This window comes from Folsomia candida, unplaced genomic scaffold, assembly GCF_002217175.1.
Source record: "Folsomia candida strain VU population unplaced genomic scaffold, ASM221717v1 Fcan01_Sc016, whole genome shotgun sequence".
In the NCBI taxonomy this organism is placed as follows: Eukaryota; Metazoa; Arthropoda; class Collembola; order Entomobryomorpha; family Isotomidae; genus Folsomia; species Folsomia candida.
In genome coordinates, this window is record NW_019091208.1 from 1,108,471 (window position 1) to 1,129,000 (window position 20,530).

Sequence of the window (20,530 nt, forward strand, 5' to 3'; positions counted from 1 at the left end):
TTTGGTAACTTAAAATTATTATAATCCGACCACATGCATAGTTAGTAATGTTAACTTATCATCGTATGCTTAACACGACGGTTAAAATCTTCGTGCACTCTAAATAAAATTCGTGCTAAATTTACCCAAGGCTGAGTGAAAAAAGCAATGGTTTGACACATTTTACACAAGTTGGACAAATTTTCCCTTTTTAGTTGTGTCATCCTCTTTTTTAACCCAACATAGAGCAAATTTAGCACAACTTTATTTAGAGTGTATAAAGTTTTCTCGACTTGCATACACACTTACAGGAAAGAGAGATACGTCTTCCCACTTTGATACATAGATATCTCCATGGAGCAGAATGTCACCAAGTCAATTGTATTTTAGTGGATCGAGAATTTAATCTACATTCTCGATAATTTATGACCGTTACATAATGTAAATACGGGGACGGTCATAAATTATGTGACGCAAAGCTGGCGATTTTTTCTAGTTCAACTTCAACATTTGTCACATAAATAGGCACTATATAACCGCAGCGTTCAACCCACCATCCCCCCCCCCTCTTTCGTTACATACTTTATGAACGTCCCCCAGCAACTACACACACACGAACCCACACTGCTCGATTCCAGGCACAACTTAATGCTGAGGAGGGGAGCTTGCGAGGTTGATAATAACAGATCTTGATGCCCTTTGGATATGTGGTAGGGACCCATGAGTGTACTAAAACCCTGAATTGGTTTGACTCCATGGCCACATTTACGCCCGCCACACCCACTCAAAAATGCCCAAAAAACGCTTTCACTCCAGTTTTCACTCACACAAATCCACGCCAAAAATCCAATTTTACTCGGACTTTGAAATTTCTTTCACCAATATACTGCCCGATAGTTGCTTTCTTCAATCCAATATCAAACTCAATTTTGCTGATTATTATTTCGCAGGCATAATTTGCCTTGTTGATTGCTACAACAATGCTCATTCAGAAATTTAAATTTTAAAAATACTAAAAATTTCGAAAAAATTGAGTTTGATATTGGATTGAAGAAAGAAACTATCTGGGAGTATATTGGTGAAAGAAATTTCAAAATCCGAGTAAAATTGGATTTTTGGCGTGGATTTGAGTGAGTGAAAACTGGAGTGAAAGCGTTTTTTGGGCATTTTTGAGTGGGTGTGGCGGGCGTAAATGTGGCCATGGAGTCAAACCACTTCAGGGTTTTAGTACACTCATGGGTCCCTACCACATATCCAAAGGGCATCAAGATCTGTTATTATCAACCTCGCAAGCTCCCCTCCTGAGTAACATGATCGGCCTGCATAATCTTCTCATTTCTCAGTAACCATTCATTCCACGTTGCAAAAAGCAGCTGCCATTTTGGCAAAGTGTTGGTCTGCACTTTCAGCCCAGACTTTTCATCGGATTTAAATAATTAAATAAAGTCATGTTCTTGCAAACCCGTCGTTTAGCAGTAAAATAACTTTGGAGAAAATTGCAACTCGTGTCACCTTTCCATTTAATGTAATTCAACACAAATCAGGTATTTACGTAATCGAATTATTCATTAAGTATGTGCAAAATTGGTAAACTTACTTCATTTTGGGTGAAGAAATAATTTCTTTAGAGTAACAATGCTTCACAGCACATGCTAAACCTACATACCACTAGTAGAACTATAAATTTGGGGCCGGTAGGCAAAGGTTCGCTGGGGGCCCCTGTCCCTGACAGATTTGACAAGATTATGAAAATGGAAAATTTTGTGGTTTATAGGCAACCATGAACTTGATTCAGTGCGAGGCTGACTGGTTAAGCGACAAGGGCTTAATTAAAATATCTTTTCAATAAAATCACAATTTCAACAACTGAGTGTATTTGTAGAACTGGCAGATTACACCCACAATGCGAAGACTCTCGCTCCAATTTTGACGAAACCATGCTAATTAGGGAACCTTGGGTAAATAATTAAACACGTGTTTCAGAATTTTTAATAATGCTCAGTTTAAACGAAATTATGACGGAATCCATGAGGTAAAATTTTTATCCCTAATTTTTTCTCACAAGGGACAAAATACAGATTCTCGCTTACAAACTCCATCATAAATATCTAAGTGGATATGAATCGTTTTTTCCGCTTTTAAATTTGCTCGCCCACCGAAACTAGCGTACTTTAGCGTTTTCATAAAGGTGAGTGTTTTCTGAATATTTAGTACATTTTCAGTCAAAATTAGGATTTTTCATAACGTTATAAATTCTACAGTTTTGATGCTATTTCAAAAGCGAAAGAACAAAAATGCTTCCATAAAACTTCCATGGTGCTGCCAAATTACTTCCATAAAAGCATAAAAATACGTTTCTAAAGACTTTTGAAGACTTTTTCCAAAAATTGCACCACGTGAGAACGTGATGAAAATACGTCCATTGAGGAAAGATGAGAAGTACCGCGTATTTCCTTGTGTGAACAATTTAAAATTTGTCTGGTCAAAATCGAAAAAGACGCTTCATGTCCACGCATTTTAAGTTTAAGCGAAATTATCATGGATTCCATAAGCGAAAATCTGTATTTCTCTGGCGAGAGAGAAAAATTTCACGGCAAACATGGAAATTCTCACTTATAGATTATGTCATAATTTCGTTTATGCTGAGCATTATGAAAAATCCAGAAACACGTGTTTAATTATTTATCTAAGGTTACCTAATTACATATTGTTTCTCAAAATCGGAGCGAGGCCGCTGGCGTAGTTACATTGAGTTTCAGTTTTTGCGGTTGCTTGATTACGACTAATTTAGTTAAATGACAAAAGTAAATTTATCATTTTTAAACCAACTATAATCAACGCCAGGATCATCCTGATAAGATTTGTGGCATTTCTTCGTCGTATCGGGTTCAATTTTCTACGTTTAGAATATTTCAAACTGTTGCTAAAGATTGGAGATGCGCGCAAAGCCTGTAGAAAAATAATTAGCTAATGTCATAGTGGTGACTCCCATCTCAGCATTTTTAACTGAAAATTATAAAACAAAATGTGGTAGAATTTCCTAACCTAATTTGGACCAGTTTTGATTTTTTTAATGACCTTATGCAGCGATTATCCCTAGCTTCGCCACTGTTCGACATGTAACAAATTTATAAAAATTCCAGGGAATTTCGGGGCCCCAGCTCCGCGGGGGCCCCTAGGCAATGCCTACCCTGCCTACCCCTAGTTTCGCTGGGGATATCTCGTACCATTGGCGTGATAACAATTTGAAATTTTGCAGGATTATACCCAATCGCATTGCTGAGAAGACAGGACCCCAAATTTTGGACAGTAGTGACCAGGTCAGTGAATGGTTTTCTAGGTAGTTTTCCCCATAAGCTCAATGTTATTACTTTTCAAAACAACATTTTTTCAAAAATTCTCGTGGGCGTAAAAAAGTTGCACAGAGTTGTTAGAAATGCCAAAATGTTTAGGATGAGTCGTCCAACGTATATAAAAACACCAAGGAAAAACTTCCATAGGTCCCTTTTGGGGTTTGAGTTCGCTCCAATTTTTATGTGAAATAATTTCTTCGCGTCAATCTTTTTCGCCCAAAAAATGGCCAATACTATGCTAAAGAATACAATACCAAAAATAATTCTAAATTAAGTAACAATAATTCAGATTTAAAAATAAAGATAAAATTAGATTTAAAAATAATTAAGATTTTGCGTAATATTATTTTTTCAGGAAAACAAACAATGTCGTTCCTCAATGAGGTCAAACTGGAAAGCTTCCTAGGCTGGGGATCATTCGGCCTTGTATTCTCCACACTTCACAAAACAACTGGGGAGACATTTGCAACAAAATTTATATACGAGGTTGGCCCTGACTACCGCGTGGAACGTGAAGCGCTACTCGTTGGAAAAACACCGCATCGAAATATCGTCGCTGTTAAAAGTTTAACACTAGAAACCTACTCATTCCGCGAACTGAATAAATTTATCAATTCAGTCGACATCAAAGATGAAGATGGACAAGAGCGGAGACATACGTTGCTCACATTAGCCAAGGATTGTGATCCTCTGCCAATACACGTTATTAAAATGGAACTGCTCGGCGATAACTTGAAGACCTGGATATCCATCCACTCGGTCGCTGCAATCGAAGATGTGGGTTTGCAAGCAATTAAGCTACAAATCATCAAAGACCTAATCAATGGGTTGACATTCCTGCACGATAACAAAATTACTCATCGAGACATTAAGCCCGCCAATGCCCTGTTTGCATATTCCGGACGCCCAGAGAAATTCGATTTCCCGCTGAAAATTGGAGATTTTGGGTTAAGTCGGGAAATTCGGGGAGAAACGATAAAGGAGTCCTTGACGGCAAACCAAGGAACCAGGCTTTACCGAGCACCAGAGGTCAACACGGGAAAATACGGGCGCCAGGCTGACTTATATTCCGTAGGGCTTGTTATATTTGAACTTGTCATGCTTTTCAGAGAGAGGGTAGAGAGGAACGAGAAATTCGATTTATTGAAAAGCCAGGATTATAGCGTACTTGATTCAGATGCAATAATTCAGCTTGCATCGATAAACTTAAAGCCCCTACTAATTCGAATGGTCCAACCGACGGAGGAGCATCGGTTGGCGTCGGTCCATGATGTCGACAAGTTTCTAGGCAACACAACTGCTGAGCTTGATTTAGTGAACGCTAGCATGTATAACCCAGAAAAGCTACCAAAAAAACTTGTCGTCGACACGGTTGAACTTATGAGGCTTCTACAGGACACAAATTCGCAAAGATTCCTGAGCAACGTCACATTCAAATTTCTGCTGGGTAGAGGTTCATTTGGGTTTGTTTACGAGACACACAATTCTGTCATGAATAAAAATACGGCCGTCAAGGTGCTTGTACACAAAAGATTGGGTACAACACGACAGAAGATGATTACGAGGGAAACAGACATATGTACAAAACTAAGCCATAAACACATCGTCAATGTGACACAGACTCACAACGCCAAACTAAGTGAAATGGAGGGTCATAAACTATTTGGTAAATTTGGTGAAATTGATCTTTCCGATTCAACTCACTCAACCTCCTCCGAGTTAACTAGCATTATGTCATTGAAATTAACCTCAAGCCTTACTTTCATTGAGATGGAGTTATGCGGTCAAAACTTGCGGTCATGGCTAAACACCATGTGTAATGACCGAACGTTAGATCTAAATCTGGAAATGACACAGTTCCAAATTGTGCGTGGAATTCGTGAAGGTCTTGCCTACTTGCACTCGAAAGACATTCTCCATCGTGACATAAAACCAGACAATATTATGTTCACAGCTTCTGTGTTCCAGCTTCCCGTGAAAATTGGAGATTTTGGGTTATCCAGAATACTTGATGTGGGTGAATCTACTTCAACTTCTAGAGTTGGGGCAATGGCATATATGGCACCTGAAGTTCGTTACAGTGGACACTATGGAAAAACGTCGCATTTGTTCAGTCTTGGCCTAGTTATGCTTGAAGTGCTGGATTTACATAGCAAATATGATCAACTAAAAATATTTCACCAAGTTATTAACGGTGCTGAATTTTGGCAGGTAAAATCCCATGCAGTGATATTAAATTCTAAGTTAATCATCTCACTTACTCGTGAAAAACCTGCTGATAGATTGAAAGATATTTCTGAGGTGAAATTCATTACTGACTTGAACTAAATATGTAATTGACGAGGCATAACAAATCATATGTATGGATGGACCACATAGATACATATCGACGTAACACTAGTTTTGGCAACTAGAATATTTAACATTAACCATATTTAAATCATAATAATTTTAACGTATGTACTACGTGCCACAAAGATTAATTATTCTTTTAATCAAGCAAATCTAATTTAACTGAAATAGTTACTTCAATCTGCATATATAATTACTTACACACATTTGTATTTATAAGTGACACTGGATGATAAGCAGATATTGCCTTTTAGTCAAATCCATTAAAATATGATTATTTTTAATTAAATTTTCCACTCTGCTCCTAATGCGTCCCCTCAAACCTGGTAGGATCGTTTGAGAAGCTAAATTTATATACATATATAAAGGGTGTTAATAAAGTCCGATCCCATGCATTTTTTGGAGCGTGGTTGTTACAAATTCAGCTGGAACTTTTGAACCAGTGAAGTTATTTATTTCAAATTTTTACCATGGGAGGAACAACTAAACGTGTAAGTCATGAGCATCTTAGAGTTGAGATACAAACATTGCATCAGCAGGGGCTTAAACCTACAGAAATTGTGCAAAAATTGGGCTGCAGCCGCAGAACTGTTTGGAAATGGAAGAATAAAAATTTTGTCCACGACAAAAAGCGACCAGGGCGACCCAGAAAGGTGTCACCTACCACAAAAAGAATGATTAAAAACAGACTTTGCAAGAAAACCGGTAGTTCATTACGTAATTGAGCAAGGGAGTTAAATGACTCAAAACGCTATAAAGAGAAGAAGAAGCAAATTAACTGTGTGACCGTGCAAAAATTTGTGAAAACTACGAAGTGGGGTCACACAGCTTACAAACTAACCAAAAAAACCTCTCATGTCACAAAAATATATCGATGACCGTCTGAAATTTGAAGAACTCCTTCAGAAAAGTGCCCATTTGAGTGAAAAAAGACTTGGTGAAGAATTGCGCAGTCACATCCTTTGGACTGACGAATCTATTATTGAACTATATCCAAAATTGAACCAACAAAATGTTCGTTACAGGACAGAAAACAAATCGGATGTACCATCAAGAGCGATCCCAAAATTCGGGCTTAAAGTTATGGCAGCGGGTGGATTTTGTGCACGTTGCGTGACCCCTCTACATATCATACCAAAAGGCCAATCAGTCAATGCAAAGCATTATATGGAAAAAATATTACCTATCTATTTCGATAGCATGGGGAACAAGGAAATATTTCCGAATGAAAGAAAAATAGTTTTCATGCAGGATGGTGCTATAGCCCATACAGCAAAAGCGAGTTTGAGTCTCATCAAGACGCAAGTTTCAACGGTCTGGAGCAAGGGGGTGTGGGCCGCTAACGGCCCAGATTTGAATCCCCTGAAGAACCAGTGGTCCATACTTAAGGAAAATGTATACAAAGAGCCACAACCCCGGACGAGGGAAGAGCTAGTAAAAAAAAGTTCAAGATGTATGGAATTCGATTTCCAGAGGCACATTGGAAAAATTAGCACAGAGCCTTAAACAAAGAGTTGAGGGCATGGTTAAAGTAAATGGTAACAAGACCAAATACTAAGGTAAATATGTCGAACATTTTTTGTAAGTATCACGGGTAGTTTTTTTTTATACTAGCCTTCACTTTTTTACAGGAAAAATGGGATCGGACTTTATTAACACCCTGTATATACATATATATAAGGTGTGTACATATACAGTATGTAACTTATTTAATGCTACGATTTTCAATTTCAAATTCAACTTCAATTTTCCCAAGAACAGGTAAATATTTCAAAATTGTTTTCATACCAATTATTCACCATATATTGGACTACATTGAGGCAAATTTTCGGAGGAATGGAGATAAAACTGTTGAATCCACAAATATGTTAATGTCAAAATATTGCAAATTGCACGTTATATAATTAATGCTACGGGGGTAGGAGCGGTTCAATATTTCGTTAGACCCCAATAACTGATTGAAATCGTTTGGGCATCTAATCCACCAACCTTTCGGTTATGCTATGGTCGATCTTTATTTATTTTCTGTTATCACGGTGTGTCGGGGAGCCGTGCTTATCGGTTTTGGTGTTGTCACCAGACGCCGCAGGGTTTTTGGGGTATGCTCGATCGAGTTGAGGTCAAGAAATTTTAGTGTCCAGTCCAAAACCTTTATATTATTATCCTTGAGGCATTTAAGATGATTTTTGTAATATTTGTCTAATATCCGGCAATTGTTGAAAATAAATCTATGACCGAAGTCTTTCTTTGTTGTGAATTGGCCAAGACTTATTTCTAACAAAGCAAGGTAAACCCCTTTGGTCATGATCCCATCGACGCACGTCAGTGCTACTACCCTGTGGCAACATATACTGCCCCAAAACCTGACCTCCCTGCAAGATTTCGAAAGTTTCATACCAGGGTTTAGCGGTTCACACAGCTTAGATTTCCTTATCTCTGCTATTTTCGATAATTTGTCTCACAAATTAATTCCTTGAAATTTCTTTGGGCTCCTTACACACTCTTACCGTTCCATCTGAGCTAAAAAGTTGAATTATGGTCTAATCTGGGAACAGAAATTTTTTCCGGTAAACATGGGATCATCTTCGCTTTGCATTGCCCACCCCAAGTGTTTCTTGTGGTTGCTCCATAAGATGCATGGTGTATAATTTGGAATTTCCCCGGATATTCCTGCGAATATCAGCCTGCGTCTAATCATTCATAGGTGTAGAGCAGTAAAACGGTCACTTTGAACATCTTTCGCAATTTCGGGCGCGGACAGACAAGCATTATTGTCACTGTTTTTACAATAGTCTCGTCCGCGTGTGGTGTTTTACTGGGTTTTCGACCCTGACGATGACAATTCGCTACAGCTTCTGTGGTTTTCCTTTCCTCCGCGAGTCTTGGAACAGATTCGGTGTGTATTTTAAATTGTTTCCAAAGCTTCCTTAAATTTAAACGTTATTAATGGAGACAGGTCACTTTTCCAATATTTTGATACTGACAACGGTGTCCTTTGTTATTTATTTATTATAATTCGGCAGATTATTTTCATTTGTAGTAGAAATACTACAGAATTGTTTATCTATTCGAAATTCTGCTCCGTATTTAGGAAAAACGGCAAATTTGCACCGGTTGTGCATCGTAGCATTAATTATGTAACGTGCAATTCGCAATATTTTGACATTAAAATATTTGTGGATTCAACCGTTCTATCTCCATTCCTCTGAAAATTTGCCTCAATGTAGTCCAATATATGGTGAATAATTGGCATGAAAACAATTTTGAAATATCTACCTGTTCTTGGGAAAATTGAAGTTGAATTTGAAATTAAAAATCGTAGCATTAAATAAGTTACATACTGTATGTACATTTGTCATTCATTATTATTCAACCATTATTAGTTCCTCGTTTAATTATTTATCTACTCCAGCCATAGAATTAGTACGCTCTCCAAAAAAATTACTATAATACTTATGTAGCTGTAGCTACAGCATTAAACCGGAGTTTCCTGTTTAAATTGAAAATTTTCACATTTGCCGACCTCGGTATCATTGTACATAAATAGGACTTTTATTCTGGACAAAGTTTATATGGATAATTGTAGGCATACTTGTATTATATTTAAGCTACAGACGTACATTAATATTTCGATGCAAGTATATTTATGTCACAAGATCTATAACAAATAAATAATTGCTTACTTGCACATACTGTACATGAATACACAGTTAAAAATTTTGCATTGATATGAGGTAAAAAAATAACTTCAAACGGAGTAATAAGTGCAGTGATGCTACATAGAGTATATTTAGGGAAAAATATCATGGGGTAATCCGTTTTACTCTACCTTGCACTCGGTGTGCATTATATAGTGTTAGTTGCATTACCCCTTATAAGCCACATTTCGTACCCCACATGAATCAAAAGCATCTGGATAGTTTATGTAGTATAATTTTTTTATCTCATATCATGGCGCAGAGTAACTATATCAAGTTAATAAATTACATATATAGAGTATCGGTTATCTTTTGTATTTATTGTACTTGCATACGCCAATTCATCATTATTATTATCAAAATTACAATTCATATTAATAATATTATTTAGCTAATTATCTAACACTATTATGTATAGGTTCTAAGCAATTATTGTCTCCTATCAGAGGAAGAAGTTCACGTACGAGCGAATTATCCAGGTTAAATAGTGTATCGTAACAAATATTGTTTTCTATACATAAAAATACAGGGTGTTAATAAAGTCCGATCCCATTTTTCCTGTAAAAAAGTGAAGGCTAGTATAAAAAAAAACTACCCGTGATACTTACAAAAAATGTTCGACATATTTACCTTAGTATTTGGTCTTGTTACCATTTACTTTAACCATGCCCTCAACTCTTTGTTTAAGGCTCTGTGCTAATTTTTCCAATGTGCCTCTGGAAATCGAATTCCATACATCTTGAACTTTTTTTTACTAGCTCTTCCCTCGTCCGGGGTTGTGGCTCTTTGTATACATTTTCCTTAAGTATGGACCACTGGTTCTTCAGGGGATTCAAATCTGGGCCGTTAGCGGCCCACACCCCCTTGCTCCAGACCGTTGAAACTTGCGTCTTGATGAGACTCAAACTCGCTTTTGCTGTATGGGCTATAGCACCATCCTGCATGAAAACTATTTTTCTTTCATTCGGAAATATTTCCTTGTTCCCCATGCTATCGAAATAGATAGGTAATATTTTTTCCATATAATGCTTTGCATTGACTGATTGGCCTTTTGGTATGATATGTAGAGGGGTCACGCAACGTGCACAAAATCCACCCGCTACCATAACTTTAAGCCCGAATTTTGGGATCGCTCTTGATGGTACATCCGATTTGTTTTCTGTCCTGTAACGAACATTTTGTTGGTTCAATTTTGGATATAGTTCAATAATAGATTCGTCAGTCCAAAGGATGTGACTGCGCAATTCTTCACCAAGTCTTTTTTCACTCAAATGGGCACTTTTCTGAAGGAGTTCTTCAAATTTCAGACGGTCATCGATATATTTTTGTGACATGAGAGGTTTTTTTGGTTAGTTTGTAAGCTGTGTGACCCCACTTCGTAGTTTTCACAAATTTTTGCACGGTCACACAGTTAATTTGCTTCTTCTTCTCTTTATAGCGTTTTGAGTCATTTAACTCCCTTGCTCAATTACGTAATGAACTACCGGTTTTCTTGCAAAGTCTGTTTTTAATCATTCTTTTTGTGGTAGGTGACACCTTTCTGGGTCGCCCTGGTCGCTTTTTGTCGTGGACAAAATTTTTATTCTTCCATTTCCAAACAGTTCTGCGGCTGCAGCCCAATTTTTGCACAATTTCTGTAGGTTTAAGCCCCTGCTGATGCAATGTTTGTATCTCAACTCTAAGATGCTCATGACTTACACGTTTAGTTGTTCCTCCCATGGTAAAAATTTGAAATAAATAACTTCACTGGTTCAATAGTTCCAGCTGAATTTGTAACAACCACGCTCCAAAAAATGCATGGGATCGGACTTTATTAACACCCTTTACAAGTAATGTTTTAGATATGTGATAAATTGCAAAACTGTTTAAAAAGGATACAAACCGAAAAATAAGTAAGAAAGTAATACCTTCAAATGTTTGAATCCAGTTACGTTAGAAGTCGCTTGACCTCCGCAGTGTCCATTTTTAATTAATAATTTGTTGAAATTTATAAACTGAAATCTTTAGAAGATCAAGTGGACAAAAAACTGACTGAAAGTAAAAAGCGGGCGTTTAACTCAATATAGGTGATAGACCATGCCGAGTTTAGCTTATACGGGGTAGCTAAGTTTAATGTAGGGTATTGCGATCTGGCATTTACGCTATGTATGACATCGCTCCTTCATATGAAATTAAACGTGCGCAATATTGGGTTACTTTGCGTCACCTTCTTCATCTAGGGTAACTTTTCCCTATTACTTTACGATGGGGTAGTGTGATTTATGCAATATGCAGTTAATAAAAATTTTACCTGTCGAAGAATAAACGTCTTTTCTAACTGTGTACATTTTTTTAATTTATTTTAATTTCTTCTATCTTACAATGCGATGGTGTGAAGTGTAATACTCCAATTCCAATTTGGTTGAAAATTTGAAATTACGTGGTCGCTGTCAGTACAACCAACTTTTCTTGAAGCAGTTTGTGCGATGGTCAGAATTTGCAAAAATATATTTGAGGCTAAAGTTAAAAAAATATGCGATTTTTAGCACGAGAAGAGAATTGAAGTTGTGGTTGCTTCCACCGCCCGTTTTTTAACTTTGTCCTAAAATATTTTGACAAATTCATCGCACAAACTGCCTCAAGAAACGTTGGTTCTACTGACATGGACCACGTTATTTCGAATTTCAACCAAATCGGAGTGTTACACTTCACCCCATCGCATTGTTAGTCTTGATCCCGAATTAACGCAAGCTTCCATGACGCGCCGCCTACGTCATAACAGTGACGTCACAACCCTATATTTTTAATTATTTCTCAACAACTAGGACGAATTTCGAAATTCTGGTCGACGATATTGTAGAGCATCCCGTTATCTTTGTACTCGAGCCGAAATCAAACATTTTGGTAGCTTGAGAATGGCTGGATGCCACAAATAGTGTAAATTCCATAAGAACACATGCTAATCATCAGGCAAAATTGGCTTATCCATATCGATCAATTTTAAACGCATATTTTTAAGCAGCTAATTATCAAAAATAGCGGTGTACAGAATTTCGAAATTCGATTTCCAGGTCTCGAAAAATTAGTTTGAAATTGATGAATATTGCTGTGTATTTATGTATGTAAAAGTATGGGAAATCTTGTGATGAGTCGAGTCCACCTGAAGAAGTATTGGATCCGCGATTACATTACCCGAATGAGCCGAATTATCCTATTATTTAACACCAGTTATTTTTAGTTTGGCGTTCAAATTATTCAATTTTGTATGATTTCTAGGCCAAAATAAAAAAACTGGTGCTAAATAATAAACTAATTCGGCTCATTCGGCTAATATAATTCACAGTCCAAAAGGGGATGCAAGTTTCGCGCAGTTTAAATTACTCAATGATTTTTTGAGACGACTACGTCATGGAGGCTAGCCTTAAATCATTTTTTATCGAACAATTATTGTCGTCTTTGCGCGACAAGGGGTTAATTGACAATTAGTCACAATTAGTTATCTACGTTGCTACCCCATATGCATTCACGTTTGGATGGGATATGGACGAACACCGCGGCGATTATCCAGCATCCCGTGTTCATCAAATGACCAGAAGCAATTTAACCGTCCACTTTATACAAACACCAATTATAATTAGAGGTGTTAAAATGGTGAAAAAGTTACTCCCTAAACGACTCCTGACTGGGGCACAGAGTTTAGCCTTTGGCATATTTTTAAATGGCGGAGAAGTAAAGGGAGGAAATGGGTTGTATACATTTTCCGGTAAAATCAGATTTCGGGCAGAGGCTTAACCGTAAATCGATCAGATGGCCTAAATTATAAATACTGTGCTTCTAGACTATTATACGGTGGCGTATTAGTCATCCCGTGGTACTTGAATATTACTCACAAGGGACACTCACGAAATGTCGTTTGAGTCCAGGGTACCCACTATGTTTTTTAGAATCTACTAGGACCCCAGATGTAGGATTCATTCATATTTCCGTGTAAAACTCATATTTGGCGCCGTGCCGTGGCGCCAAATTCGCCAAATTTGATGGTTTTTCATTTTAAAACCTCCATAACTTTTGAAATCCTGGACGGATTTTCAAAATTTTTGGCAAAAATCATGACAAGGAGTTCAACTTTCGTATTCTATGAAATTTTTTCCAAAATTATCGCTTTTAACTTTTCGCAAAATTTCGAAATTTTGGGTTCGTCGAAAAAATGCTAAAAATATCTCAAAAATTAAAATTTTTTTATTTTTATTTTTTTCTCTAAAATTTCGACTTTTGTGATCATTTTAAGCATAAAATTTTAAAAATCCGACGTAAACTGCAAAAGTTATGAGGGTTTGAAATTGGTCGAAAATGCAAATTTTTAAGTTTGGCGCCACGCCATTGGGCCAAATATGAGTTTTACACGGAAATATGAATCCTTCATCAGGGGTCCTAGTAGATTCTAAAAAACATAGTGGGTACCCTTGACTCAAACGACAGGTCGTGAGTGTCCCTTGTCAGCTTTTTAAATACGTTTTCGTTTAGAATTCAAGCATCTAAAGGGTGTTAATAAAGTCCGATCCCATGCATTTTTTGGAGCGTGGTTGTTACAAATTCAGCTGGAACTATTGAACCAGTGAAGTTATTTATTTCAAATTTTTACCATGGGAGGAACAACTAAACGTGTAAGTCATGAGCATCTTAGAGTTGAGATACAAACATTGCATCAGCAGGGGCTTAAACCTACAGAAATTGTGCAAAAATTGGGCTGCAGCCGCAGAACTGTTTGGAAATGGAAGAATAAAAATTTTGTCCACGACAAAAAGCGACCAGGGCGACCCAGAAAGGTGTCACCTACCACAAAAAGAATGATTAAAAACAGACTTTGCAAGAAAACCGGTAGTTCATTACGTAATTGAGCAAGGGAGTTAAATGACTCAAAACGCTATAAAGAGAAGAAGAAGCAAATTAACTGTGTGACCGTGCAAAAATTTGTGAAAACTACGAAGTGGGGTCACACAGCTTACAAACTAACCAAAAAAACCTCTCATGTCACAAAAATATATCGATGACCGTCTGAAATTTGAAGAACTCCTTCAGAAAAGTGCCCATTTGAGTGAAAAAAGACTTGGTGAAGAATTGCGCAGTCACATCCTTTGGACTGACGAATCTATTATTGAACTATATCCAAAATTGAACCAACAAAATGTTCGTTACAGGACAGAAAACAAATCGGATGTACCATCAAGAGCGATCCCAAAATTCGGGCTTAAAGTTATGGTAGCGGGTGGATTTTGTGCACGTTGCGTGACCCCTCTACATATCATACCAAAAGGCCAATCAGTCAATGCAAAGCATTATATGGAAAAAATATTACCTATCTATTTCGATAGCATGGGGAACAAGGAAATATTTCCGAATGAAAGAAAAATAGTTTTCATGCAGGATGGTGCTATAGCCCATACAGCAAAAGCGAGTTTGAGTCTCATCAAGACGCAAGTTTCAACGGTCTGGAGCAAGGGGGTGTGGGCCGCTAACGGCCCAGATTTGAATCCCCTGAAGAACCAGTGGTCCATACTTAAGGAAAATGTATACAAAGAGCCACAACCCCGGACGAGGGAAGAGCTAGTAAAAAAAAGTTCAAGATGTATGGAATTCGATTTCCAGAGGCACATTGGAAAAATTAGCACAGAGCCTTAAACAAAGAGTTGAGGGCATGGTTAAAGTAAATGGTAACAAGACCAAATACTAAGGTAAATATGTCGAACATTTTTTGTAAGTATCACGGGTAGTTTTTTTTTATACTAGCCTTCACTTTTTTACAGGAAAAATGGGATCGGACTTTATTAACACCCTGTAGGTAAATTATTATGAAGTACATATGTGTCAAATTATTTAATTAATGTGATATCGAATTAATCTGATAATTATTTAGTTTATACTTTCCTTGATGCTTAACCAACTCATATCAGGCGCAAGGTATTTTAAAAAATATAGTATGGTTTTGTGTCTTCATATAATTTTCATTTCAGTTTCGTGGAAAATCTAGATAGAAAGTCAAAACTTAATGTATTTAAAGTTGTTGAAGTTATTATTTCCTTAAGCCAAGATTTATTCAAATAACAGTTCGATGAACAAACACACGAAAGTAGTGGAACTCAAGTGAGTGACACCCAGTTTACAGGGGCTAATAATTTTATACATAATTGTATTATCTGATACATGCATTTAATTTTCCCCCCATATCGAGAATATGATGGACGTGTGGAGCTTTTAGTACCGAGATAAAAATACTGCAAATAGGGTGTTTCTTATCAATACTTCATTGGTGGAGTAAAATATATATATTTTACATAACCCTGCTTGTCATCTCCTTTAACACTGGATTTTTAAGAGTGTACGTATTTATTAACTTGTTTATATTGTTGTCTTTCTAATGATTAATTAATTTCTGAATTGTTATTCCTTAACACAGACCTGCATTAGTCTAGTTGGGACATACACTTCGTTAATAACGAATTGTTCCTAATTGTAATTACGAACTACGAATGGTAAATTTGCATTATCGTGGTTATGTGGCCTATTTAATTTCAATGATTTATTTAACATGGTTATTATCAAAATTGGGATCTCTTGTGGTAAACTGTATGGCCTTCCATGTTTAACATAGGCAATGACTACGTAAGATAAAGGACTGGGATTCGATAAATTTGTTATTATTAAATTACTCCTCGTTAAGGACACGACCCCGGAATCTGAGTGTTTATTCGGTTATAGGTTGATTTGCATAAAGTTATTTTGCATAAGGGTCATATTGTCTAATCTTTATTGAATAAATACCTTTTCACATAACAGTACTTTTTACATAATTGGATATCGCATAATTTTAGGATTGAGTATACTCGTGCTGGCAATAGCCAATGAATTGGTAAGTCCAGGATTTCAAGTGTATTTTTGGGTTATTAATATATAACAATGTGACTTCATAAGTTTCTACCCCCATATGTAGAACCTTATGAAGTGAACTTATACCATCTGACCATTTCAGGGCCAGGCATGCATCAATCCTAACATTTTGCTAATTTCAGTGGTTATTATTTTTCCGGTTATAATTTTTCTTCAGCTTCTAATACATATTTCGTGGAATACTTAGCTTGGTTCCCCTTTCAAACTATTTTTGGTGAAGATCATTCAATTTCTTAGAAGCCAGTCCCTTATTCTTGTAATTTAGTTTGTTTATTGGAACAATGTGCGTGGCGCGAGAGAACCAAGGCACCAAAAATTCTGGACAGAACCAAAGTTTGTACAAATCGAACGAAAATTAAGATTATGCAAATACTAGTTATGCGAAATTGATATTTTGAATAATTTGAAATTAGGCAAATTCCCATTATGGGATATGGGTATTATGCAAAATAAATTATGCAAATCAACCGGAGGCGTTTATTCAGCCGATTTTGTTTAAATTTGCACGAAAAATTAATATATAGCAATACAATTTTATGATTTTCGTAAAGAAATTCTTAGATAATAGCAAGAAAGTTTTCTTACCACTCTAGATATACATTTTGTGAGAATTTTACAGAAAATTGTAAATTTCGGCTTTATGTAACACCCGAAAATTTGGAAATGGTAGGGTCATTATGAACCTTAACGAACTTGTTTTATTGGTAAACTTCGGTACCACATACATACATACACAAGCCAAACTAAACTAACAATAGTGGGCATATTTTGGGGATTTATACGGTAATATAAAATTCATACATATTTTGAGTTTGAAGTTTTATCCATGATTCATAACCGACATCTGTTCACTGTTAATATCACGCAGTAAAGGTCCGGAAATTACGGCACTGAAATTACCCCTTCACTCGAATTACTTGAATTTTACTGCAAAGTGTACGAAATTAGAGTGTCACATACTTCAAATAAAATACAAAATGTTGCTTATCTAACATTCTGAGGCTTACATAATTAAGAGTTATATTATTTTTACTCGTGTGTGCCTCACTCATAGAAATATTCATAATTTTATCTGCCCAATAAATGCATACAAAAATTGAGAATTCTGAGAAACTTCGCCACTGTCAGTCGCACATTCCCTCGAATAATGCTGATGGGGAACTTTGAGACTGACAGTTGCGAAGTTTTTCAGAATTCTTAATTTCTGTAAAAGTTCAAACCTGCGTGGATTTAGAGTACATACATTATTTACCTACATATATTTACTAACACTCTGTCTTAATCAACAGCAATTTAACCGTCCACTTGATACAGACCCCAATCATAACTAGTGGTATTAAAATTGTGAAAAAGTTACTTCCAAAACGAATCCTGATTGGTGCAGAGGCTTTAATCCTCTTTCGTAGAACGGGGTAATCTGCAACGCTACGTTTCTCAAGATTCTTTAGAAACTGGATCGACATTTTGTTCACTTTTCCGGACAACGTTCCAAAGCAGAGTGTCCCCAAATAAGTTTCCAAACTGACCAACAGGAAGTAAAAGTGACCAAAATTTTGAAACAAGGTCCCATCCCGGAGATACGAAATGGAGATGAAGGTGCTCAGGATGTTTCCAACAGCGAAAAGGAGAATAATACAGGGTAGAAACATGGCTCGGAAGGTGGCGTTAGTTTGACTTTCGATGATCTTTAATTCATTATACTTGGTTAATTGTTGAATTAAAATTGCTGCCAGTGAGAATTTTGAAATTGTGGTGAATTTTGTCCAGCTGAAAATATGCCAGAAGGTAAATTTTTCTCTGTAATCAGATTAATTGATGTGTTTCTCGGATCGATTAATTATCGAATTTTGGGAGCACCTGTTATGGTCTGGACATTAAAATTAGACCAATTTTTGTTTCTGCTTCCAAAGATAACTTGGGTCTAATTATCAAGTACGAAACATACTCTTCATTCGCACACGGTTGAACTTTAACAGAGAAATTTCGGCACTGTCAGTCTCAAATTCCCTTAAATTATACTGACGGGCGACTGTGAGTCTGTCAGTGGCGTATGTAGTTTCTCAGAATTCTCAATTTCTGTAAAAGTTCAACCGTGTGCGAATGGAGGGTAGCTTACCTTTTTATTTCAACAAGGCAGACCCAGATGGAAAAAATAGTCGCCGTAAATACGTTAAATATCGCCATACAAGCTCCCGCTGATAACCAGCAGTATATCCATCCTTGCCCAATAATTGCGATACTAATGATACTATGGCCTGCAAAATATTCTGTTCTACTTCCCGCCCAAATCACCGAACCAACAAACGGAGCTCTCTCGGGTTCTATAATATTCATTGAAATAAGAAAAATTGGAGCTAAAAATGACCCCGGTAATCCTAACAGGCGCACGATCAACTTCAATATTTTCTGATAAATTCGAATTTTCTCAGATTTTAGGAATTTTTCATAGCTCAATATAAAGTTGAGTAAGGTGACACACTTGTCCGCATTTATGTACAGGCTTGACACCGTCATTAAGATCGCGATGGGCAGGATCGCTCCAAAAAATGTGATCGAAGCTTTCGTCGTGACATCCAAATTTGTCCGAGTTAAATGATAAATTGCACTGGATGCGAGGAAAATGTCGAATAAGGCGCATACCGTGAGGGGAACTGGGTTCGAAAGTGCCTTATACAGAACTTTGTACAAAATAGGGTTATTCGTGCGAGGAAGGAAGATCGGACACGGGACAAAACAAGAAATTAGCTTTATTTGAAACCGGGTTAAATCAGAAATTGAAGACAGAATCATTTGGTAAATACTGATCAAATGGTTTGATAAATGATTTAAGTTCAGTTTAACTAATAAAAATCTAATAGGTTATCTGGCAGCCCGATAACCGCTTTGCAGATAGCAAACTCTGCCAGACTGGTTTGCTAGCAAAATGGCACAAAATCAAAATTTTTACATAAAGGGTGTTAATAAAGTCCGATCCCATGCATTTTTTGGAGCGTGGTTGTTACAAATTCAGCTGGAACTATTGAACCAGTGAAGTTATTTATTTCAAATTTTTACCATGGGAGGAACAACTAAACGTGTAAGTCATGAGCATCTTAGAGTTGAGATACAAACATTGCATCAGCAGGGGCTTAAACCTACAGAAATTGTGCAAAAATTGGGCTGCAGCCGCAGAACTGTTTGGAAATGGAAGAATACAAATTTTGTCCACGACAAAAAGCGACCAGGGCGACCCAGAAAGGTGTCACCTACCACAAAAAGAATGATTAAAAACAGACTTTGCAAGAAAACCGGTAGTTCATTACGTAATTGAGCAAGGGAGTTAAATGACTCAAAACGCTATAAAGAGAAGAAGAAGCAAATTAACTGTGTGACCGTGCAAAAATTTGTGAAAACTACGAAGTGGGGTCACACAGCTTACAAACTAACCAAAAAAACCTCTCATGTCACAAAAATATATCGATGACCGTCTGAAATTTGAAGAACTCCTTCAGAAAAGTGCCCATTTGAGTGAAAAAAGACTTGGTGAAGAATTGCGCAGTCACATCCTTTGGACTGACGAATCTATTATTGAACTATATCCAAAATTGAACCAACAAAATGTTCGTTACAGGACAGAAAACAAATCGGATGTACCATCAAGAGCGATCCCAAAATTCGGGCTTAAAGTTATGGCAGCGGGTGGATTTTGTGCACGTTGCGTGACCCCTCTACATATCATACCAAAAGGCCAATCAGTCAATGCAAAGCATTATATGGAAAAAATATTACCTATCTATTTCGATAGCATGGGGAACAAGGAAATATTTCCGAATGAAAGAAAAATAGTTTTCATGCAGGATGGTGCTATAGCCCATACAGCAAAAGCGAGTTTGAGTCTCATCAAGACGCAAGTTTCAACGGTCTGGAGCAAGGGGGTGTGGGCCGCTAACGGCCCAGATTTGAATCCCCTGAAGAACCAGTGGTCCATACTTAAGGAAAATGTATACAAAGAGCCACAACCCCGGACGAGGGAAGAGCTAGTAAAAAAAAGTTCAAGATGTATGGAATTCGATTTCCAGAGGCACATTGGAAAAATTAGCACAGAGCCTTAAACAAAGAGTTGAGGGCATGGTTAAAGTAAATGGTAACAAGACCAAATACTAAGGTAAATATGTCGAACATTTTTTGTAAGTATCACGGGTAGTTTTTTTTTATACTAGCCTTCACTTTTTTACAGGAAAAATG

The 20,530-nt window shown here is 36.9% G+C and overlaps 1 protein-coding gene across 1 annotated transcript; it reads left to right on the plus strand.

Annotated features, from left to right (window-relative positions):
• The first annotated feature begins 1,343 nt into the window (after positions 1 to 1,343).
• Positions 1,344 to 6,108, plus strand: LOC118437833 (eIF-2-alpha kinase GCN2-like). Its single transcript, XM_035857224.1, has 3 exons — positions 1,344 to 1,523; positions 3,239 to 3,299; positions 3,688 to 6,108. Exon 3 carries the CDS (start codon positions 3,699 to 3,701, stop codon positions 5,658 to 5,660), a length of 1,962 nt encoding a protein of 653 aa, XP_035713117.1. The 5' UTR covers positions 1,344 to 1,523; positions 3,239 to 3,299; positions 3,688 to 3,698; the 3' UTR covers positions 5,661 to 6,108.
• The last annotated feature ends 14,422 nt before the right edge of the window (positions 6,109 to 20,530 follow it).